Source organism: Girardinichthys multiradiatus, chromosome 3, assembly GCF_021462225.1.
Source record: "Girardinichthys multiradiatus isolate DD_20200921_A chromosome 3, DD_fGirMul_XY1, whole genome shotgun sequence".
In the NCBI taxonomy this organism is placed as follows: Eukaryota; Metazoa; Chordata; class Actinopteri; order Cyprinodontiformes; family Goodeidae; genus Girardinichthys; species Girardinichthys multiradiatus.
This window is the reverse complement of record NC_061796.1, coordinates 8388310-8412164: the sequence shown is the minus strand read 5'-3', so window position 1 is coordinate 8412164 and position 23855 is coordinate 8388310. Positions and strand designations below refer to the sequence as shown.

The 23855-nt window shown below is 36.9% G+C and overlaps 1 protein-coding gene across 1 annotated transcript in view; it reads left to right on the top strand.

The window, feature by feature from the left end:
* Positions 1-23816, top strand: part of LOC124865352 (carboxypeptidase Q-like) — a 29784-nt gene extending 5968 nt beyond the window's left edge. Inside the window, exons 7-11 of the mRNA XM_047360364.1 lie at positions 5334-5445; positions 9224-9315; positions 9920-10015; positions 10967-11072; positions 22109-23816. Of these exons, the coding sequence (XP_047216320.1) occupies positions 5334-5445; positions 9224-9315; positions 9920-10015; positions 10967-11072; positions 22109-22269 (567 nt within the window). The 3' untranslated portion in view covers positions 22270-23816. The remainder of the gene's footprint in view (positions 1-5333; positions 5446-9223; positions 9316-9919; positions 10016-10966; positions 11073-22108) is intronic.
* Positions 23817-23855: the final 39 nt, after the last annotated feature.

Here is a 23855-nt window from a genome sequence, read left to right as displayed (position 1 = left end):
CCCCTTTATATTTATCATCCTGTTGAGATATGCTGGCCTCATTTCCAAACAGAAGCTAATTTCTTGGTTGATTGAAAATAATTTTAAATCTAAATTTGCCAGAGGTATGCATAATTCTGTTCTTCAGTGTCCTCATTGAGACAATTACTAGTGGTCTTTAAAACACCAAAGAACTTTATTGATGCTGAAAACCAAATTGATAAAAAAAAAAAACTTGCATTTCTGATGCATAAACTCTGTATAATTATTAAATCTGTTGACCCCTCTGAAAGATTTAAATCAATCTCGCCAATGAAATGATGACTTGAAAATGATGATGACTTGTAAGATAAATGTATCAAAAGCTGAGATCATGTAAATGACATTTTAGGGAACCAGTGCCTAGTGACAGTTGCCGGTATGGATTTTTTTGATAGCCGAATACCAGGACCAGTAGGTACATCCACTTTTATTCAAACGCACTATGATTCATTTGGGTTACTCCTGCCTAATCTGTGGTTCTCATTCCCACATACAATAACAGTCAGATCAAAGATGTCTTGAAATGGGGGCGCGGTGCTGGTGGTGTAGGGGTTAGCGCGCGACCACATATAGAGGCTATAGTCCACGAAGCGGCCGTCCCGGGTTCGAGTACCGGACCTGGCGACCTTTGCCGAATGTCTCCCCCTCTCTTTGCCCCTCCTTCCTGTCTGCCTACTGTCAAAAATAAAGGCCTCTAGGGCCAAAAAAAAAAGATGTCTTAAAATGTAAAAAGTGGTTTGCAGCATCAACAAATGACAAAATCCTGCAGCATAACATTAGGAGATGGAGGGAATTTTTTATGTCAGATGTTACCTCACTATGTATTACCAGTTTAAAACCTTTACTGTGTGATCTTCTAGGTGTTGCTTGTTGCGTGAATGATTTACATGTTGTTACCAAACTGTTTTATTGCTATACATTTTGTAGAACTGAAGAACTTCCCGCTTAACTTTGAACGTTATCGTTAAAGAAGAAAGTTAAATGTTTTTTGATAAAATGGAAACAGACGTGTGTTTCTGCTCTTCAGTCAGCGAAAAATAGAACACAAAAAAGGAATAGATAATTCTGAGAAAACCATATACGACAAGCAATATAAGAGCTGCAAAAAACAGTCACAGACTAAAAGTATGAAGGAAATAACTGCATATTTTGCATTACATTAAATATCTAACAACAAAAAACTCAAAGAACAAAAAAAAAAAAACCATTGGGATTGAAAGTGGGGTTGAAAGCAGACTCAATACTGCATGTATCACTTAAAGTTTAGTAGATTCAGAGAATCGATGTCTTTTGTGAGATGGCACAATATATAACAGTCCATGGGAAATCTGACATAGATCAGCACAATGCAATGGGCTTTCTATTTCACCTCTTGTGAAAAAAATTTTTATTCACCTTTTTCAGAAGTGCCAAGCGCTGTTGTTACTGCTGTTTTTGATGAAACCCAAGCCAAAATGGCGACGCTATGCGTTATTAACTGAGTACATACCGTCTCCTTCACTAGGAATTAAGAGACTAATTAGCAGCCAGGTTCTGCTAATTAAACCTGATAACTCGTCCAACAACTGTGAGTTTCTCCTTGAAAGCAGGAACTGTGATGGTTTTCTAGTCCAATGCATTTAGGTGCTTTTGTAAAACACAATGCCAAGGAGGAAATACTTATTAGAGAAGCAACTGTTGGTGTCCATCAATTTGGGAAGCATTGAAAAAGGATTTCCCCAAAAATGATGGCTTATTCTTTAACGAGAAAAATTATCAGCAAATGGAAAACATTTAAGACAGCTGCCAATTATCCCTGCAGGAGATGTTCCAGCAAGCTGATCTGAAGATCAGACTGAGATCAATCTCTAAAGCTACACCTCATACTCTTCAGGCCACCGTTTACATGTTAAATGTTAATATATTTTGAACTTAAATGTCCTTTCAGTTCCTGTACCAGCCAGATTTAAATTAGCTACCTCAGAAAACCCCTTAAAACTTTATAATCTTGTGGCCCTTTGGAGCTGGTATTTTTCCTGAGCCAACATTCAGTCCATCTCTGCAGAAAAAGGAACTGAAACAGATGGTTGGGCTGACATCATGTCTGGCCCTGAAACTTTGTGTTCCAGTTCGCTGTAGCAGCAGTTGTGGCTGGTCTATGTGTGTGTTTGTGTGTGTGTTCTTTAAGAACACTTGCTTAAAGAAAAATGTACATTTGAGGTTTTGTGAGTCATTTCCAGAGTTAGGTTGCCCTTTTAAGTCATCCAAGACTGCTGAGGTGCTTGAAATTTGTTTTCACCCACTCAGACGCTAACTCTGTCTTTCTTTGAAATAAAATTTTCGAAGAGGATGCACACTAGTTTATTCCCCTTTAGTAGGTTGTGCATCTTATTTTGCATGTAAACGGTCTGCAAAGTTCACACTGAAGGCTGTAGACTCTGACGCTTTTTTCCATCAGAAAAATCCTGCTGTAACTCTCTTTGTTTGCCTTGTAGGATTTCGGCATTCACTTGTTTCACGCCATTAAGCAGTTTGTCTTGTGCTGCCAAATAGTTACTTTCAAGGGTGTACTTTATCATTTTTACAGCTTCTCTTCCTCAGGTGTTGTTTAGGCTTGTAATTCATGTTAGGCTCAAGACAAGATGCACAGTCTTTTGCCAGATCTTACCCATGATTCACAGTTGGACTAAGCTTACACCAGTCTGCACTAGTTTGGGACAATCTGCATGGCACAAAACTCTTCTGGACTTTGAAGGGTACAGACGTGAACTTGCAAGAGTGTGAGGGAATCAGAACCAGAACCAGACGTAAGTTGCAGTCAGTCAAACAAGTTTGAGTTCTTTCAGCCAAATCTGGACACTGTCGGGTAGTGTGAACTAATTACCGACCTAACAGCAAATGTGTTACCGACAGCCAGTGAAGAAGACAGTGAGAGCTGATTGTCTTTTCAATGAGAACTTAATAACAGGGAAGAGTAAAAACATAAATTAAAATATACAATAAACACAACAAATCAGAAAAAAAGACAAAAGAGGTAGATTAAAACCCATAACATTAAAATTTAAGCAAAATAACCTAATACACTGAAAAGAAACAAATCAGTTCATTAATTAAAAAAATGTGAGCATTATTCTAAAGTGTCTGCATTATGTTACTTTTTGTCAATTATTTGTAGGATTTTTTTTTAGTCAACAGAGTTTACAAAAAACCAAATATCTGATATTTGAAATGTAATGTATAATAGTATATTTTGGGGATTTCATTAATGAAAATAGATTTTGGCTAAACTAATGAGTAAATTAAACACAAAATGCTTACTAAGGCATCTGTCATCCAAGTTTGCCTAATTCTTCCTTGCTTCTTCCTTTTTACATTTTTTTCCAGGAGTTTTGAAAACAGTACATGTTTGTGTAATCTTTAAACTGTCACCTGCTCTCAGTTGGCCTTTAGTTGCTTCAACAAATCCTGTAGTCTCTGGTCCCTTATCAGGCTAAGATGTGAGGAATGTTATCCCCAGTCTGCTGAAATCAGTCTGTTAGTGTGTAATCTGATAAACTGTGGAGGTTGTATAGTGTGTTCCCAGTTCTAGTTATATTAATCAAGATGGCTGTGTTGGCAGAATATGTAAAAAAAAAAAAGGTACATGAGAACATAAACAAGCAAAAGGAAGCCAAAAACCCAGCTAAAGGTTTCTAAAGGGTGATATTTTGACATTAAGTGAACTCGAGCATCAGTGCATAAAACATTCCAAGTGAAACAGCAAGTTGATAAGATGACGATTTTGTTGCAACCTGTCCAATGAGAAGAATTGAAGTAAGGGAATTGTTGTCTGAGAAGTAGTACCTTGGTGACTCAGCAGACCGGCACCCTACCTAAGGAAATAAAAAGTGTTCTGTGAAGAGTCCAGTCTGCTTGTAAATCACCTCAGTGGCAAGTGACTTGTGACAAAAATTGTAATTAATTACAATTACAATTCTGGCAGCATTCTGGTAGATATTGTAACAACTGCTCCAGTTCTGACCATTTTTCTCACCAGCCGTGTCACCAGAATGCTTTGTGTTGCAGTGGTTGTCTAAAACATAGCGTTAGTAAATGGAAGCAGCTAAAAGTCTTACAATCATCATCATATTCAGTTTTAATTATAAGGGTTCAACTAAACTCATTTCTTTTCATTCTTTTGGTTTCGTTTTTAATCTGTAAAGCATTTTGTTACCATTAGTATGAAAAGTGCTTTAAGAAAGGATGGTTGATAATGTAGCTGTCAAATACTATTCTGACAGTGCAGCCTGTTCTTACAACACATCGTTTTGCCCGAGAAGAGCCCATCAGTATTCCTGAATATCAGAATCCTTAGGTTGAGTAAGAGCACTCACTACACCGTTTTAATGAGTTTCTGAAAAGCTACTGCAGATCCATTCAGCATATTTCCATGATTTCTTCAAGACATGTCATAACTTTCTGTTTTATGAGGACCTACTCCCAGATTTTCTCACTGTGTTAGAAAAGCGCTATTTCAAGATATTTATTTGCTTTCAAAAGCTGTGGAAAAGATGATTGTTAATCTTTAATATAAGTACAGTCAAGATTTGTCAGTTTGTGGCACCATGATAGTCTCTTGAGGAATTCTCACTCTGCTTGTCTGTAACCAATTAGGACCATGACGAGCAGACTGAGCCTCGCAGATGAAGGTGGGATACAAAACAATGGGTTTTAGAAACAAGTGCTTATTAGATGCTGTAATAATGGACGTTATAACTCTAAATGGGAAAAGAGTCCTCAGTTTAAATACTTTAAGAATTGCTTTGGCACAGATTAACTGACTGAGGATGTGGCAACAACCTAAACCCTGGCACTGTTTGTCCTATTTTCCTCTCAATGTTTAAAACTATATTTTTCATACAAATTATATAAACACAAAAACTGGTATTTTAAGGGAATGTTTTGACTTCTGGGTTATTGTCCATGTAGTTTGTCAAATCAGCATTTGATTTTTGTAACTTGGAGCACAAGGTCAGGATCAGGAATGTCTGTCTCGCTTTCAGATTCCCGAAATAGATAATATGATTTGAAATAATGTTCTTTTACCATTGTGATCTTTTTTGTAGGGTGGACTTTATTTCTGATTAAAACCCCTGTTTAACAACAGATAGTGAATTAAATGTGAATTTTATTGTTTGTTGAAAATGTAAGGCTTATGAACACAATACGGGTCAGGTAGTGTTATCTTACACTGTCAAATAACCCTGAATGTGCAGTTTTGAAACTGCTGCGTCCTCACGCTCCTGCAGTGGCTCCTGTTGATGTTTACACAGTTTATCTGCTCACTCTGACAGGTTGTCTTATTGAGCGGTCATCTGGACAGCTGGGATGTGGGCCAGGGCGCCATGGATGATGGAGGGGGAGCCATGATATCCTGGGAGGCTCTGTCACTCATCAAGGACCTGGGTAACCTATGGGGAAATATAGAGATAAAAGTTCCACACAGAAAACTGCAGAAATAAAAGTACAGTGCCTTTGAAAAGTAGTCATACTCCTTGATCATTTTCACATTATGTTATGTTACAACCACAAATCTCAAGGTAATTTATTGGGATTTATTGGGATGATAGACCAAAACAAAGCAGTACATACTTGTGAGGAATGGGAGGAAATAGATTGATAGTTTGTCATACATTTGGATTCAGCCTTCCTCAGTCCATACCTTTAGAGCATTTTTTGCTGCAATTAGAGCTACGGGTCTCTTGTATGTCTGTACCAGCTTTGTACAGCTGGAAACAGAAATGTCTGCCCATTGTTCTTTTTTTTTATTGCAAAATGGCTCGTGCTCAGTCAGTTTGGATTGAGAGAGATTGAACTGAGAGCATGTGTGAACAGCAGTTTTAAAGTCTTGCCATAGATTCTCTATTAGATTTAGATCTGAACTTTGAAGGGACCATTCAGTTCAAACATATTTGCAGGGTTTGATGACAACACTTTTATCGTAGCTCCGGTTGTGTGATTGTCATCCTGCTGGAAGGTGAACCTTCATCCCAGTCTCAGGTCTTTTGCAGCCTTCCTGTCCCTGCTGGAGAAAAGTATTCACACAGCATGATGCTGCCATCACTGTGGTTCAGTGTAAAGAAGTGTTAAGGAATATGTTAAGTTTTCTGTCACTCAAAGAATGGCTTTGTTTATACTAAGATTAAATTACAGAAAGGTGGACTCTATTTACAAATTGGTGAAATTTGAAGGCACTGGATTTTAATTAGTAGTAATAGACTTTAAATTATTAAATTCATTTTTATTTGAAATGTCTGTAAAACAAAACGTACAACATTTTCTTCTACTTTCCAACTATACCTCAAATACATTGAAGTTTGTTGTTGTAACATGACACAAATGTGAAAAACTTCCAGATGTGTGAAGATCTTTACATTGTCCTTATCATTTATCTCTCAATATCTTTTTTTTCTTATTTTGTGTCATTGCCAGCATAACAAGGTCAAAGGACAGTGTCTGTTCAGACATGTTTAGATCACTCTTTACTCCTGCTTTTACAAGCCTGTAGTTTAAGAGGAGTGACCTTTAGACACAGTGCTGGGGCTGGTTTGGGCTAGTTTTTACTATCTGCACAGTCTTTAGAGGAGTAGGGTTTCCGTTTCACATCCAGTATAAAACAAATCTTTGAAGGGGATTTAAGGGCTGGTGTAATGAGGTGATGTTGTGGCAGTTGGTATCTTTGAATCTATTCTGCAGATATTCCTTGGGAAAACAACATCCTACAAAATCTGATATTGACTTAACTCAGGAGAAATATGAGTCTATTGTCCTTCAGAAGTTCCTTTCACCTATAACATTTCCATTGTTTGCCTTGGACTGACCTCATTTTTTAAGCGTGACAGAAAGGCTGCAGGGTGCAAACATATCCGAGTAACTGCTCTTTCTTTTATTCAAGCAATCAAAATATTGTGAGCATTAATAGAAATACAGCAGTCTCATAGCTTCAGGAAATAACCTATTGCACTTCCTGTTAGCCCTTTGATAAAACAGAGAGAGTCATTCTTCCAGATGGCAGAAGATCGGTAAGTGAAGCTGTAATCCCTCTCTCATGCATCCTTACCACTTGGATGGAGAGCTTTCCTGTCAGCTGTTGTGCATCTGCTGTGCCAAGCCATGATCAGGAGGCTCTCCGTAGTGTTTCAACAAAATGTGGTGATAGAGGGAGGAATTCCCTCTCAATTCAGTTTCCTGAGAAAGTTTAAATCCTCTGCTGGGCTTTCTTTGCACAGGAGAGATACTGGACTTTTATTACATTATTATATTTTTGTAAACATTCAAAGTTTCTTCAGCATTTTAATTCAATTTGTTTAAATGATGGTTATGAAAAATAACATCACACAGAGACTGCTGTTATCCTTTATCTGTGCTCTATTGAGAGAATAACAACCTACTATGTGTGGTTCACCAGCTGTACAGTGGCTCAGAGGACAGCAGTCCACAGGGTCATTAATGCGGCCCAAAAGATGGTTGGCTGACCTCTCCCTACACTTAAAGAACCTAACAGTTCCCCTTGTCTCCAAAAAGCCCATGTGATCATAAAGGACACTTTCCACACAGGTCACTTTCTGTTTGATCAGTAATCATCAGACAGATGCTACAGACCAGTTAAAGCAGGAACAAACCCGTTCAACTACAATTTCTATCCAACAGCAATAGCTAAACCAGTGTATAAAGTCAGTGTTTAAGGGCTGGTGTCCTGCATCTTTCATATGTTGACCTGATTCATCACACCTGAATCAAATTAATGGTTCAAAAGCAAGCTAGGTGACATGATAAGGAAGTAAATTGGCCATTTGAATCAGCTGTGTTGGATCAAGGACACATCTAAAACATGCAGGACACCAGCCCTCGAGAACTATAGCTAGACACCCCTGAGCTAAACTCAATGCAGCCAGAATGTAAAGGGAGATGCAATAATGGGAATGTACAATCAATCTGAATGTGTGTACATGTGCTTTTATTTAACTTTTTAACAAACTACTTTGATTTTGCTGTTTTACATAAATTATTTCTTGTTTATGACCTCCTCTTCTTTCTCAATTTCATTGTACTTGTGACAATGACAACAAAGGATATTCTTTTCTATTCTGTAGAAATAAAAACAATCATAGATTCCTCTCTACAGCAGTTAAGTCAATCAAGGATTTATTTCCTTGTAAATCACTTAAAGATGAATCTGGAGCCTCTCCAGGAATTTTAAGGAGCAACCTCTTCTCTCCCTTTAATGGTGCTGCTTTTCAGAGTCATCCCTCACAACAGCTTGGCTCACCAAACTAATCTCACCCTTAACTTTGACTGTCTTTCTGCATTACAACTGGACCATCTCAGACTTTGTTTTAGGTATGGCCAGAATAGTTTAGAGAGCCAAGTTGCTCCTAAACCCAGCATGCCATCAACTGCTGTGGATGTTTGCTAATCAGTCATTCATTTAAGTCAGGTGTGCAGCAGCAGGAAAACACCTAAAACATGCAGGACAGTGGGCTTTGAGGACCAGGGTTGGGAACCTCTGCCCAAAATGACTCGTGGCAACTTAAAAACTGGTCTCTAATCGGTGTCTTTCAAGTGCACCACTAATATCTGTCGCTTTAACGGATTCTCCTACCTGAGCTGTGGATCTCTGCAGCTTCTCCCGAGTTACAATGGGCCACTTGGCTGGTTCTTTGAATAATAGTTTCCTTTCCCAGCCTGTTAGTTGGGTCTAATCACTCAAATAGTTTAAGGGGTATGAATACTTTTTCCAAGCACTGTATCTACATGGTGTGTCCCATCGACCTTTCAGCTTTGCCTTTTTATTCATTAGGATAATGGTTTTTGTACTTTACTCACTTTTAATGTATAACTAATGTATTTTTGTAAGTTTTTTTTCCTTGTCTAATATAAAGGGGGCTTCCAGACTCATACTGAGTTTATTATACCCAGTACTTCATAATTACCAGTTAATCTAACTTGCATGTCTTTAGACTGTGATAGAAAACAGAGCCAATAAAAAAAACAAATCAAGCATTGAAAAGCAAACAAACTTCTCACAGTAACGGTCCACCCAAACCCGCATTCAAACCACTCTATCAATCAACATTCATTCTATTTTTTAAGATATTTCTAAAACAATCCCCAAACTATAAAAAAAAAAAGCATTTGATGAATGCAATACAAGTGACTAAATAGTATCTTCATCTGCTTGAAGGCTTGCGTCCAAGAAGAACTTTGCGAGCAGTTCTGTGGACAGCTGAGGAGCAGGGTGGTGTTGGAGCCCAACAGTACTTCAGTCTCCACAAGGTACCAATGCTGTCTGCTTTAAGAAAAAAAAAAAAAACACAATCAGGGCCTGATAGCAAATATTGTTCCTGCTAAAACGGAGCAGGAAGTGTCAGAGCATTGTGAAAGTATGAGTGTGGAAATGGGCTGCCAGCAGACTGGAGAGCACTTGGCCAGCTTCCAGATTTTTCTCTGCAGCAATCGAGTCTTGCAGTTTTTTCCTTTAGAGCTTTGGCTTCCCACCAGCCTCTAAAACCTAATAAACTAAATACTGAAAACCAGAGATAAAGAGATCATGCGTTTTCGAAAACAAGCTAGTCATTTTTCTTCAGTATACTGTACCTCTCCTGAGGGCTTCTCACTAAAATGTTGAAATATACAGACTGATTTCCGTTAGATTAAGTTTCTTTAGCGACTTCTAGTGGCTGTTTATGGTATGTGATCTCTTACTAACAGTATTGTAGTAGTTACAAAGGTAACCGTACCGGATTGAAGCTTCTCTGTGTATATAAACTAGTCAACCCTGACATTTTTCGTGCTTTATTACTTTTTTAATGCTTTGCCAACATTTCTCTTTATTAGCTTTGTCCTCACCCTCTTGCTTCACTTCCTTCTCCACACACAGGACAACATCTCTAACTTTGACCTCGTTATGGAGTCTGACCTGGGGACGTTCACCCCGATGGGTCTGCAGTTTACTGGCAGTGATGCGGCAGGTAAGGTGAGTTCAAAGGTCAAACTACAAACAGTGAACTTAGCTGTTGTTTTGAGGAGTCTAAAACACATCAGTTCTACAGGGAGATGTGAAAAACTGTTACACAGTGAATGTAATTTGTTAATTATTTAGCTCAAGGCTTGCTTTTGGGGTTGGGAAATGTTTCACTAGTTTTAGTATTTAATCTCAGGGTGAAATACTAAAGCCTTACTATTATGTATAATTTGTTAGGAAAATACCAGAACATTTGTACAATGTCAAAGGGTTTCTGCACAGTCTTGAGAGGTCTGTACAAATGTAGAATTTGATGTATAGACAAAATATTGTGGAAAATAATTTGTATTTTCAGAATTTATTGCTTGTCCCGTTGTCAACATTTTTCTTAATGAGTTGCTCCAATCAGAGCTCCTTATTAAAAAAGATCCAGATTGTTACCATAATGTTGTCCGTTTTTCTTCACTTGCAAGATCAGGTCTTTATTTTAGACAGCTTTCTTCTTTTTGAAGTTCCTCCTACCCATCAATCTGTCCATTTGTTCATTGTTTTACTCGTTGTTTGTTCCATCCATTCAACTGTAAGTTCCTCTCCCCAGCCATTATTCCAAATGTCTCTGATCCATCCATCCATCCAGTCTTGTCGATCTGTCCATTGTCCTTCTATCATTCTATCCACTTCTTGTTCTTTCCATCCATCCGTCTGTCAATCAACCTTAAAATGAACCAACAATTGACTGAGAAATCAGAAAGTCTGGGTTTGTAAAAATATTAAACAATGTGCAGGAATCCTGTTTGATGCTTTATTATCTTTTTTTTTTAAAAATCATTTTGCTGTACAATAGTCGTCTCATATAAATTTTGGATCTCGCGCCTTATTAAAATGTAATAATTTCTGATAAGCTGTAAAAACATCAGATGGTATACTGAGTTACAAAACACTTGACTGTGTCTGTATTAACAGGTGATGGAAGAAGTGGTCAAACTTTTGGCTCCCATTAATACGACCAAACTGGAGACCAGTGGTGAGGGGACAGATATCTCTCTGTGGATGCAAGCAGGAGTTCCAGGTCAGTTTAATCAATATGTCTCTGTGCAACTAGCATCTTATATTTACATTAGGGGGATATACGCTAAAACCATAGATGGTACTTTAAGGAACATGCATAAAAAGGAAAATACCCACCGGTTGTGGTTTTGTTTTTCGTGGCTTCTTTTCTGCTAATCGCTGAACGATAAACAGTTTCGTATATTATAGGGAAGTGTCTATTATCGGTCTCGTTCCTAAACAACGTAAAGGCTGGACATCCTCATGCTGTTCATACTTGTATTGTTTGAGCAAATGAATGTGAAACGTTCAGGCATGTACATTTTCCCCAATGATAAACCAGACTGGATGTTTAGAGATCTCTTCCTGATGTTTGGGCTGAATTCTTTAGATTTTTTCCATAATGTCACACAAGAAAGTAGTGTGTCTGAGATGTGGCCTCAAACACACCCATAGTTGGGCTTCCATTTAACTCAAACATCATTAAGCTATCAGAAACTAGCAAAATCATGACATCATAGAGGTTTTATCAAAGTGTCTCTCTTGTTATTCTTAAAGCAGACGTAATTTTATTAATCCTACCTGACTTAAAATAAACAAACAAAAAATGTTTATGCTCATTTAATGTCCAAATAATGTATGTGGTAAACTGGTGCACATTCTGATCTGTACATAAACATAGTTCTCTAAATGCTGACATTTATGTCTTATATGATATTGGAATTTCTTGAGAAAATAACCTTTTGATGATATTCTACGTTACTGAGATGTACCTGGAAATATGCTTAACTACAGTGTCAATGCAGATCTAAACATGTGGTGCAAAGAATAGCACATGTATGTTTTTATTCCAAGATGAAGTATCTCCTTAAATGATGAATTACAAACGCCAGCGCTCCAGTAAACTGTACAGAGTTACTAATGGTTTTTCACCACCTCTCACAAGTACATTCACTCAGGCTCCCAGTTCTTAGAGCTGACTGGTATAATTATAGTGTATTTGACTATTTTCTATTACAAACATAATGTGTAACTGTTCAAAAAACTGCTTTAAAAAAAGCTAACATGCAGACCAGAGACAGATCTGTTGAACCGTCACCATCACCAAAAACTCCCTAAAAAACATTTTTAAGATCAGCCAATATCTGGTACCAAGGACGCTTTCTATGGTGTTGCTTCTATTTTCAAGCAAAACAGAAGAAAGGCATTCACAAAGAAAGGAAGGAATTTTTTTTTGTTTTTTACAAATCCCATTTCACAGACTACTTTGTTCTAAGGCCACAGGGTTTCGGCACTTGTTTTAATCCGACTGCAATTCCTTAGCTATTTCAAAGCTTTGTGTCAACACAGTGTGATTTCTTTCATTCGAGCAGCAGTCTCTATGGAGTTGTTCCCAACTTCTGCAGCTCCTTCCCAGACAATCCGTGAGAGCAAAAGTCAACTGAAGGAACGGGGACGGTTTTGGGTTCTGACAGCTTCTGTGTCTCACACGGTGTTCCCATATCACAGAGCAGATGGCCGGGCATGAAATGTTGCTGCGAAACGTTGTGTAATCAAACCTGATGTGGGTGTTTTTCCAGGCGGGGTGTTGGATAACGCTTTTCCCAGCACAAAAGAAAAAATGCTCTGTTAAATTCTTGCGTCCTCCAGTCTGATCCAAGAAGCTGTTGCTATAAATGGCGTCGTGAAAACAGTGGCCGCCCCTCACCATGCCATGGTTTATGTTAAATTGTTTTTGTGTTGAACTACAGTGGATCTGATGCTCTCTGAGGGGTCCTCCTCCTCCTCATCATCTATAGGGTGAGTCGAGGTCTCTTGGATAGTCTCTTCTCCAGCTGTGGCTGCATGAGCAGCAGGGGGCTGTTTAAGGGGAGGGTTTCTGTGCCAACACCACAATCTCGCCTCATCACTCTGACCTGCGTGGCTGTAACGCAAACGGAAAGAAGAGTGTTCAAAAGAAATTTATTTGAAGAACTTTATCCGAATAAACACCAGCAAGCTTTATTATTTAGATTTATTTATTTAGTTTTCATACAGAGTAATATACCTGTGCTCTTGAAGATATGTGGAGATGCCATGGCCAGCTGTGTGCCGACTGTTCGTGTCTCTGGCAGATGACTGCATGGAGGGTCAGTCTGGGAGGCCACATGGTTTACAACAGATGCCACCTGACCTCTGGATTTCAGACGATATTCCTAAACATTGAGAGAAATTACAGGGAGATTTTGTTGGAATGGAAATATTTTTTGTGTTTATTTCTAGCAAAGGACATCATCATTGTGCCATTGACCAACATTATGGCCTCCTGCTACCCTGCATCCTGATATCATGTGCCGCTAGCTGTGGTTATCTCTGTAGCTTGTGCAATTTTTTCTACCACACTTTTTCCTTCCACTGAACTTCCCATTAATATGCTTGGATACAGCACTCTATGCACATCCAGCTTCTTTAGCAATGAGATTTGGTTGGTTATAAGTTCATGTAGAAATACAGTTTTTGTAAACAATAAATACAAAAGTTTGCCATACAATTGCGGCAGACACTGAGTGGTAAGTCGGAAGGAAGGAACCAAATAAATAAAGTATTAATCTTGACTAATTAAGACATTGAAAACACTATAATCGGATTCAATGCTTTTCCAGACTGGGGTAGAAACCATGTACCCTGCATATGGAGAGTCTCACTGTCTGTTGGTCAATTGTCTACACATGACTTTGTTGGCCAGGGGTGTACAAAGTGTGGCCCGAGAGTCATTTACGGCCCTTGTGATAATTCTGTGTGGCCCCTGACTGCAGTTCAACAATAGTATAAACTTGGGCCTGCAGCAAATGAAGCTGATGCAGATTGACTATTTATTATAGGTTTTCACTAACATTTCCATCTTCAAATTTTCTTAAGTGGAAAACATTATTAGGTGAAACACTAAATACTTTTCTTGCCCTGTGTTTTTTTTTTTTTTTTTTTCATTTTAATTTCATAGAAAGTAGAGCTAGAAACATCTACTGACGTTTACTCAGAAACAGACTTCAATAAATTAAACTAAATACAACAAATGCTTTCAGAGAAAGTTCTGATATTTGTTGCTGAGAACAGACAAATTTTTTTAAACCAATAAAATAGGAAACATTCATCCCAAAAAGTTAGGAAACCTTTATTTTATTAAGGCAAACACATGAGACCATTGTTTTTTTAGATCTACAAGTTGTTATTTTCCAGAAATATCAAACTACTTTATATCAGAAACATATGACATGTTTAATCCATTGCTGAGCAAGTAAAACAAAAAGAAACGAAATGATCTTATATTGTTAGTTGGAAAAGAAACTTTTAATGCTTTTAATGAGCGATTTTGTCCAGCAACACAAAATGTTTGGACACCACTGCTGAAGATCATAACTGCTCCATTAAACATGCTTTTTTTTTAGTGGTCTTGTGTAATGTTTTAATTTTTATGAAAACATATTTTTGGGTTCTCGTTAGATGTGAAACTTAATCATTAAAATGAATTCACCGATGTGCATCTGTACAAACTTCAGTTAACGGTGTTATTAGACATCTTTACCAATCATGTTTAAATTCAGATCTGCTCAGATTCAACCCACTGATGACATAAAAAGAGAAAGCTGGACCTTTATGAAAGGGTTCAAACTGCAGACTATTAAGGGATGAAAACTAGCAGATCCTCCAGCTAGCTGCAACATCTGATCAACAAGTGCTCCAATGGATCCATGTTATTTACCTCGATCTTAAAACGCGTCACAAAAGATTCGCTCACCTGATTGGCTGAAGCTATCCCGAGATGCTCGCCGATTCAATAATCTGATCGGTACTTTCTATGCCGACCACTTTTTCCTTCCTCATAACAAGAGCACCTGTACTGCTTTTTGTTAGCCTCATAGCTAACTCTCCAGAACACCGCAGCTTCCTGTACTTACATATACTCCTGTGTCCCGATGCGGGCTCAGCAGAGTCGGAACCGCTCCATCTTTCAGCAGTAAGCGCTTCGAATATCCACAATAGAACTGCGTCCAGTTCAGAAAGCAGTCTTCGGTAAAATGAACTGCACATAACAGAAGCCTTGAGTTGTACTGCTCGGGAATGGCGTTAAAGATGAATCTCAACCACTGGCCCTTCTCCTCCTCGCCCCTCGGGAGTGTATACATGGTGTTTTCACCTTCGCAGTTCAGAATGCAGCGTCTCTTCATCATCAGAGTCATACCGCAAGGCTCGTCCAGCTTCACACCGAGAAGAAGAGCTCCACCGGAAACACGTGACCTCCACTTCCACAAACAGAAAGACGTCACCTCAAACAACGGAAGTTTGCAGGCCAGGATTGCTGGGTTCGGAAGAGGTGGTTGTCGGTGGTGAGACTACGTCGAAGAAGAACGGTTTTGGTGCGGCGCGGGAAAAACAAAAATGGAAATATATCGGATTCGGAAAAGGTGGATTTGGGCATAAACTGGTATGTGAATGGATCGGTTGGAAATGGAGACAGGAAATGAGGAAGACATGGATTTTGAAGGGTGGACGCCAGCTGGGAGAGGAAGAGGGAAAGGACGTGGAAGAAATAAAATAGATGAAGGAAAGGGAATTGGTTATATCCAAGGTAGCAAGCGAGAATTGGAAGGAAGCAGTTCAGAAGAAGAAAGGATAGTTAGGAGGAAAATTATGAGGGAGGAATTTAAAATAATATTGAAACTTAAGAACGAGGAAGAACAGGATAACATCAGCCCCATTGTGGTGTCAAGAGAGATAAAAAAAGAAAATTGGAGATGTTGAAATGGTAAAGATTTTGAGAGATGGAAACTTATTGGTAGTTTGTAAAAATGAAGAACAAAAGAACAAGGCTTTAAAGGTGGATAATATCTGCAAGAAAACGGTGTTGAAGAAAAAAATCATGGGAGAAAATAAAAAAATTAGAGGAGTGATTTATGGGATCCCTCTAGATGAAGATCTTGATAAAATTAAGAGAAGTATTATTGGTGCAAAAGTGAATAACTTGAAGAGATTGTCAAAAACAATAAATGGAGAAAAAGTAGGAAGTATGTCAATCTTCATTGAATTTGACGAAAAAGAGTTGCCACAAAACATCAAAATAGGTTATCTTAGCTTTCAGGTTAGACCTTATATCCCTCCACCACTTCGTTGTTTCAAATGTCAAAGGTATGAACACATAGCAGCAGTTTGTAAAGGGAAGCAGAGATGTCCTAAATGTGGTGAAGATCACAAGTTTGAAGAATGTAAAGAAGAAGTACAAGAAAAATGTTGTAACTGTGGAGGGCAACATAGAGTTACGTATGGAGGATGTGAAGTAAGGAAGAAGGCAAAAGAAATCATACAGATTAAAATGACTAAAAACATAAGCTATGCAGAAGCAGTTAAAAATGTGAAGGAACAGAAAACAAGAAAGATTGAACAAATAGCGAATCAAATTCCACAGCAAAGCAAAGTACAGTCAGAAGAAAATGTTACAATATCAGTAGAAAAACTAATATTATTTGTAGCCTATGTTATCAATTGTACTGACCAAGACAAGCATAAAACTGAGAAGATTAAAATAATAGTGAGAGGAGCTGAAAAGTTTTTGAGGTTTAAGGAGGGATCGTGGGAGAACATAAATAAAAAGTTGGAGGTAGATGGGAGACAAGGAACATCTGGTGAAAGTACATGTTAATATTACAATGGAAGGCAAGAAGTTTAATCGCTAACGGACAAGAATTTAAAGGTTATATTGATAGTCTTGAAGAACAACCAGAAATTATTTGTGTTCAGGAAACATGGTTAAAAACAACATTGGATTTTGTGATAAAAGGATATGATGGTGTAAGAAGAGATCGACAGGAGAGAAGTGGAATATTTATTAAGCAAGGGATACAATATCAGGTATTAGGGAAAGGGAAAGAACTTGAATATATAGTAATTGAGATATGGGAACAAGAAGGTAAATTTAAAATAATAAATTTTTATAATCCATGTAAAACATTGTCAATTGAAATAATGGAGGAGTTAAATGAATATTTGGAAGGGAAAGTAATTTGGTGTGGAGATTTTAATGCAAATAGTACATTGTGGGGTAATTGTAATAATAAAAATGGACAAGTTATAGAAGAATTAATGGAAATAAAAAATCTAGTATGTATTAATGATGGGAGGGGAACAGGAATCAATGTAAGAACAGGGATGGAATCAGTTATTGATTTAACAATGGTTTCAAATGGTTTAGCTGGTAGTTGTGAGAGGGGCATTGATAAAAAATCAACAATAGGTAGTGATCATTATCCCATTACAATAAGAGTAGGATTAACTTTAAATAATAAGAAGATAAATGTCAATAAAAAACTAAATTTTAATAAGGCAGACTGGACTAAATTTAGATACTTGAGTCAAATAAACTTAGAGAAAGTAGATATGAGAATGGATATAAATGATGTAAATTTAAAAATTTGTAAGATAATCATGGAAGCAGCAGATAATTCTATAAAGAAAGCAGGGTGTAAAAGTAATAAGAAAATGGTACCATGGTGGACAAATGAATGTAAAGAAGCAATAAAGTTAAGAAAAAAAGCATTTAAGGTACTAAAAGGAAATCCAATTTATAAGAATTTAATTGATTATAAAAGAAAGCAAGCAATAGTAAGGAGAACTATTAAGAAGGTAAAAAGAGAATATTGGAGAAATTTCTGTAGCACAATAGGGAAAGAAACAAAAATAGGAAAAATTTGGAAAATAATTAAAAGAATGAATGGCATAAAGAGAGAGTTTGAATATCCTATATTAAAAATAAATAATATAAATATAGTAAAAGATGAAGATAAAGTTGAAATATTGGCAAGAATATTTAGTAAAATTAACAGTTCAAATAATATTAGTGAAGAGGGCAGAAAAGGAAGAGAAAATACAAAACATATATATAAAGATGTATTACAGAGTGTTGAAGAAACAAATAATCTGTTAAATGTTGAATTTACAAAAGCTGAATTAAATTATGCACTTAGGAAGACAAAAAATACAGCACCAGGTAAAGATCAAATTTGGTACAGAATGATAAGGCAACTTGGTGGAAAATCGAAAGATATAATATTACAATTATATAATAAAATATGGGAGGAGGGAAAATTACCACTGAGCTGGAAGGAATCAATTATAGTACCAATAGCTAAACCAGGAAAAGATAAATCAAATCCAGGAAATTATAGACCAATAGCCTTAACATCAAATCTATGTAAAATAATGGAAAAAATGATTAATAGTAGACTAGTATATTATTTAAATAATAAAGGATATATGTCAAAGTATCAAAGTGGTTTTAGAAAAGGGAGGAGTACTAATGATCCAATGCTATGTTTAGAGCATGAAATTAGAAGAGCACAGGTAAATAAAGAAAGTGTAGTGGCAGTATTTTTTTATATAGAAAAAGCATATAATATGATGTGGGTGGAAGGATTATTAATTAAATTACAAATACTGGGCATTAAAGGGAAAATATTTAAATGGATCAAAGACTTTTTAACAAATAGGAAAATACAAGTTAGAATTGGGGAAGTGATCTCAGGAAAATACATAGTAGAAAATGGAACTCCACAGGGGAGTATTATAAGTCCGTTATTGTTTTCAATTATGATAAATGATGTATTTAAAGATATTGGAAAAGTAATGGGATGTTCACTTTTTGCAGATGATGGAGCTGTTTGGAAAAGAGGAAAAAATGTAGATTTCATTGTAAAGAAATTACAAGAGGTTATTATTGAAATAGAGAAATGGGCGTTACAATGGGGATTTAAGTTTTCAGTTGAAAAAACCAAAGTAATGATATTTAATCAGAAAAAAATAAACAAGGAAATAAAATTAAAATTATATAACCAAGAATTAGAGCAAGTAAAGTATATAAAATTTTTAGGATTATGGTTTGATAAAAAACTAAAATGAAATATACATATTCAAAAAGTTGTTGATAAATGTAAGAAAATGTTAAATATTATGAGATGCTTGGCTGGCAGTGGCTGGGGAGCAGATAGGAAATCACTAAAACAGATTTACACAGGAATGATAAGATCTAACATAGACTTTGGTTGTATAGTTTACGGTTCAGCAGCTAAAACACATCTGGTTAAATTAGATATTATCCAACATCAGGCATTAAGATTATGTACTGGAGCATTTAAAATTACACCAACAGCAGCAATAGAAATAGAAATAGAAATGGGAGAAATGCCGTTAGAGTTAAGAAGAATAAAACTAGAAATAAATTATTGGTTAAATTTACAATGTAATAACTTGGATCATCCAATTTGGGAAATTTTAAATCCATGTTGGGAAAAAGAAAAGAAAGAAATGAAGAGTTTTGGATGGACAATTGAAAATAAAGTAAAAGAATTTAAAATAATTGATTTAGAAATTAGTCAAACATCACCAATATCAATTATACCACCATGGATTCTACCAGAAGCAACAGTAGATATGTCAATAATGGAAAAGAAGCAAGATAAATCTTCCATAGTAGATAGTTATTCAGTACAGATACATTTAAATAATTATTATAGATATATTCAAATATATACAGATGCATCAAAAATAAATGGAAAAGTAGGAATAGCTTTTGTAGTACCAGAATTCAAACTAAAAATAGGAAAACGAATTACAGACGGCTTATCAGTATACACAGGAGAAATATTGGCTATATTATTAGCTTTACAATGGGTAGAAGACATAAAACCATTAAAAACAGTCATTTGCTCAGATTCAAGCTCTGCATTATTAAGTTTAAAATATAATCAATCAGATAGTAGGATGGACATTTTATTAGAAATATTTCATACATTATACAGAATACAAAAAATGGGCTTGATAGTTATATTTGTGTGGGTTCCAGCACATATTGGAGTAGAAGGAAACGAGAGGGCAGATAAAATAGCAAAGAGGATAATTCAAAATCCTATTAGTTTTATAGTTAAAACAAGTAAATCTGAGGGAAAGAGTATTGTTAAAGGAAAGCTGATGGAAAAATGGCAAAAAAGGTGGGATGAAGGAAAAACAGGAAGATGGTTTTATAAAATTCAGAAGATAGTAGGAGAAAGAAGAAATGGAAGACGAAATAGAAAGGAGGAAAGAGTGATAACAAGGTTGAGATTTGGGCATACAGGACTTAATTATACGCTTTTTAAAATTCAAAAGCATGATACTGGTAAATGTGATTACTGTGGAAAATATGAAACAATAGAACATGTTATATTAGAATGTCATAAATATGAAAGAGAAAGAAGATATATGAGAAGAGAGTTTGAAGGTATTAAGGAAAGGGTTAATTTATTAGATATTTTGAGGAAGAATTTAGGGAGTAAACATATACAAATAGTGATTTGTTTTTTAAAGAAAACAAAATTATTTAATAGAATTTGATTATAGTAGATAAAATTGTGAAAGTATGGAGGATATAGAAGGGTAGAATACAATGTAATGTGTAAGTATGTCTATTTGTATATATACATATAGGTAAGATATATTTATTTATTTAATTTGTAGAATTAAATATATATATATAAATAGATAGACCGACATGAACCACACTCCATACCAGTAAGTGGCGGTAATGCTACTAAAAGTTTGTTGCCAACCGCCAATAAAACCAACAAGAAGAAGAAGAAGAACGGAAGTTTGCACAGTTCTTGTAGTTTCTTGTTTGTCCCAGCGATGAGCCACGACCAGTGTTGCCAGGTGTACGATAATTATTGTATTTGTACGATAATTTTGCTCTCTGTACGATCAATATTCCTAAAAAAGGCCAAATGTACAATAATTTGACGCTATTCAACTCATCAAGACTTGTTATTTTGGTTATGACGAGTGTACGATAATTTACCTCAAAATACGATAATTTTATGTCTCTAGTACGATAATCCTACATTTCTCACCTGGTAACACTAGCCACGACTCACCTGTTGTCTACATGATCTGAACCCGCAACAGTAATGGTGCAACAATACACCTCCTAATACAGGATGTATGTACCAGCAGTTTTTTGAAATAACTATTAAGTAGAAATATAAATTGCAAATCAAAAGTATACTTAAAATATGTCCAGGTAGGTATTTTTTTTATTAATTAAAGTACAATTTAAGGACGAGGTCAGCAACTACTAATGTATGACTCTACCTCATGGAAGAATCCATCAGGCATCAGGTCGGATTTAAAGCAACAATAAAAAGAGCTTCAGACATCTCATGGAGACTTGTATTATTCATAAATGAAATGAAACTGACTGGGCAATGTGAGTGTTAATCAGATAAATACCTAAGAGGCCCATGGTAACTCTAGAGGAGCTGCAGAAATCCACAGCTCAGGTGAGAGAATCTGTTAACAGGAAAACTAAGAGCTTTGCACTCCACAAATCAGGCCTTTATGGAGGATTGGCAAGAAGAAAGCCATCAGAAATCTTTATTCTATTTGCCATAAGACACGTGAGAGTGGCAAACATTTGGAAGAATGTGGTCTGGTTGGGAAAAAACCAAAATGGAAGTTTTTGACCACTGTGTGGTAGAAAACAGACACTGCTCATGACCCTAAACACATCAACGTGGTGAAACACAGTGGTGGTAGCATCATGCTATGGGGATGCGAGGAAGCTGGTCAGAGTTGATGGGAGGATGGATAGAGCAGAGTACAGAAGAATCTTGAGTAAATGCATATTAAAGGCTGCAAAAGACTTGGGCCTGGAGCAGGTTCATCTTCCAGCAGGATGATCCTTAAACATACAACCAGAACTAGAGAATTTGAGGCAATACATGAAACTGGATGTTCACAGAGGCTCTACGCCCAGTCTGACAAAGCTTCAGCTATTTTTCAAAGAAGAATGGGTAACATTTTCACTCTTTAGACATGCAAAACTGGTAGAGAAATCCCTGAAAAGACTTGCAGCAGAAACTGCAACAAAAGGAGCATTGACTCAGAGGGGCTGAATATCTTTTCAATGCACTACAGTAACAAATCTATTGTTTTATGTAACAAAGTTTATTTGATCAGTAACCACTATGTGTGACTATTATTCTTCATGTTAAATCCCAGGTGCCAGCCTCCATGTGGCCGACAGTCGTTACTTTTGGTTCCACCACAGCGAGGGGGACACCATGACAGTCCAGGACCCTCACGACATGGACCTCTGCTCGGCATTGTGGGCTGTGGTTGCATATGTGGTAGCCGACCTGCAGGACATGCTGCCGAGATAACCCTAAAGAATGAATAAATGACTGAATGAACACCGACGATCGTTACAATGTAAAGTAGCCAGTGTACAGCTTGTATAACTGTATGATTTGGTATCCCCTCAAAATAACTCAACACACAGCCATTAATGTCTAAACCGCTGGCAACAAAAGTGAGTACACCCCTTGGTTAAAACATCCATATTCTGCCCTAAGTTTCAATATTTTGTGTGGCCACCATTATTTTCCAGCACCACCTCAACTCTTTTTGGCAAGGGGTCCACTAGAGCTTCACAGGTTGCTTCTGGAATCCTCTGTGACATCTGGAAACTGCTGGATGTTAGAGACCTTGCACTCCTCCACCCTCTGTTTGAGGATGCTCAACAGAGTTAAGGTCTGGAGACATGCCTGGCCAGTTCAGCATCTTTATCCTCAGTTTCTTTAGCAAGGCAGCGATCATCTGGGAGGTGTTTTTAGGGTCCTTATGTTGGAATACTGTCCTGCAGCCCGGTTTCTCTCTCTAGCTCCCCACAGCACTCATGCAGCCCCAAACCATGACACTCCCAGCACCATGTTTGACTCTAGGTAAGATGCTTGTTTTTGCACTCCTCACCTGGTTGCCGCCACACATGCTCGACACCGTGGGACCCAAAGGTTTATCTCTGTCTCATCAGACCACAGGACATGGTTCTAGTAGTCCATATCCCAAGTCTTCTTGTCTTCAGTAAACTGTTTACGAACTTTCTTGTGCATCATCTTTACAAGAGGCTCCCTTCTGGCATGACAGCCATGCAGACCAATTCGATGCAGTGTGCAGCACATGTTCTGAGCACTGACAGGCTGACCACCCCCCCTTCAACCTCTGCAGCAATGCTAGCAGCTCCCCATTCACACCCGAGACCTTGTAACACGGCACCATGGAGGAAAAATGGCTAATTGGGCACAATTTGGACATTTTCATTAAGTGTACTTACGTTTGTTGCCAGCAGTTTAGACATTAACAGCTGTGTGTTGTTTTTTAAAGGAAAGCAAATTTACACTTATACAAACTGTACAGTGACTACTTTACATTGTATCAAAGTGTCATATCTTCCATGTTGTCCCATTAAAAAATATTAAATATTTGCAAAAATGTGAGGGGTGTACTCACTTTTGAGATACTGTAAAATTTGATGCCATGTAAAGGTTTATAGAAAGCCCAATCTACTTGAAACAATGAACAAACTACAAAGATTTTAAAAAAATCAAATACTAGCCTCTTGAGTATTTCTTCTCATTTAAATACCGTACAACAATAACTGGGTAATAATGAATGTATTTACAAGTTTTCAGTGCAGGGTTTCGCAAAAAAGCAGTTTTTAAAACTTAAGCCAGATGTCACTAGCAATTTGAGTCATTTTTGTAAAAAATAAAATAAAATACACCCGAGTCCTAATGAGACCAATTATCTGTGAAATATTCAAAATCAATGTGCAGCCTGGGGAACTCTAGTATAGTCTCAATTCCTTGTTTTTCAGACAAAGGTCCTATGAATCGTCATTATCTGCCATTATTAAACTCTTAATATTGAACGATGTCTACTTTTTGTTTTTAGCATAAATGGAAAATAG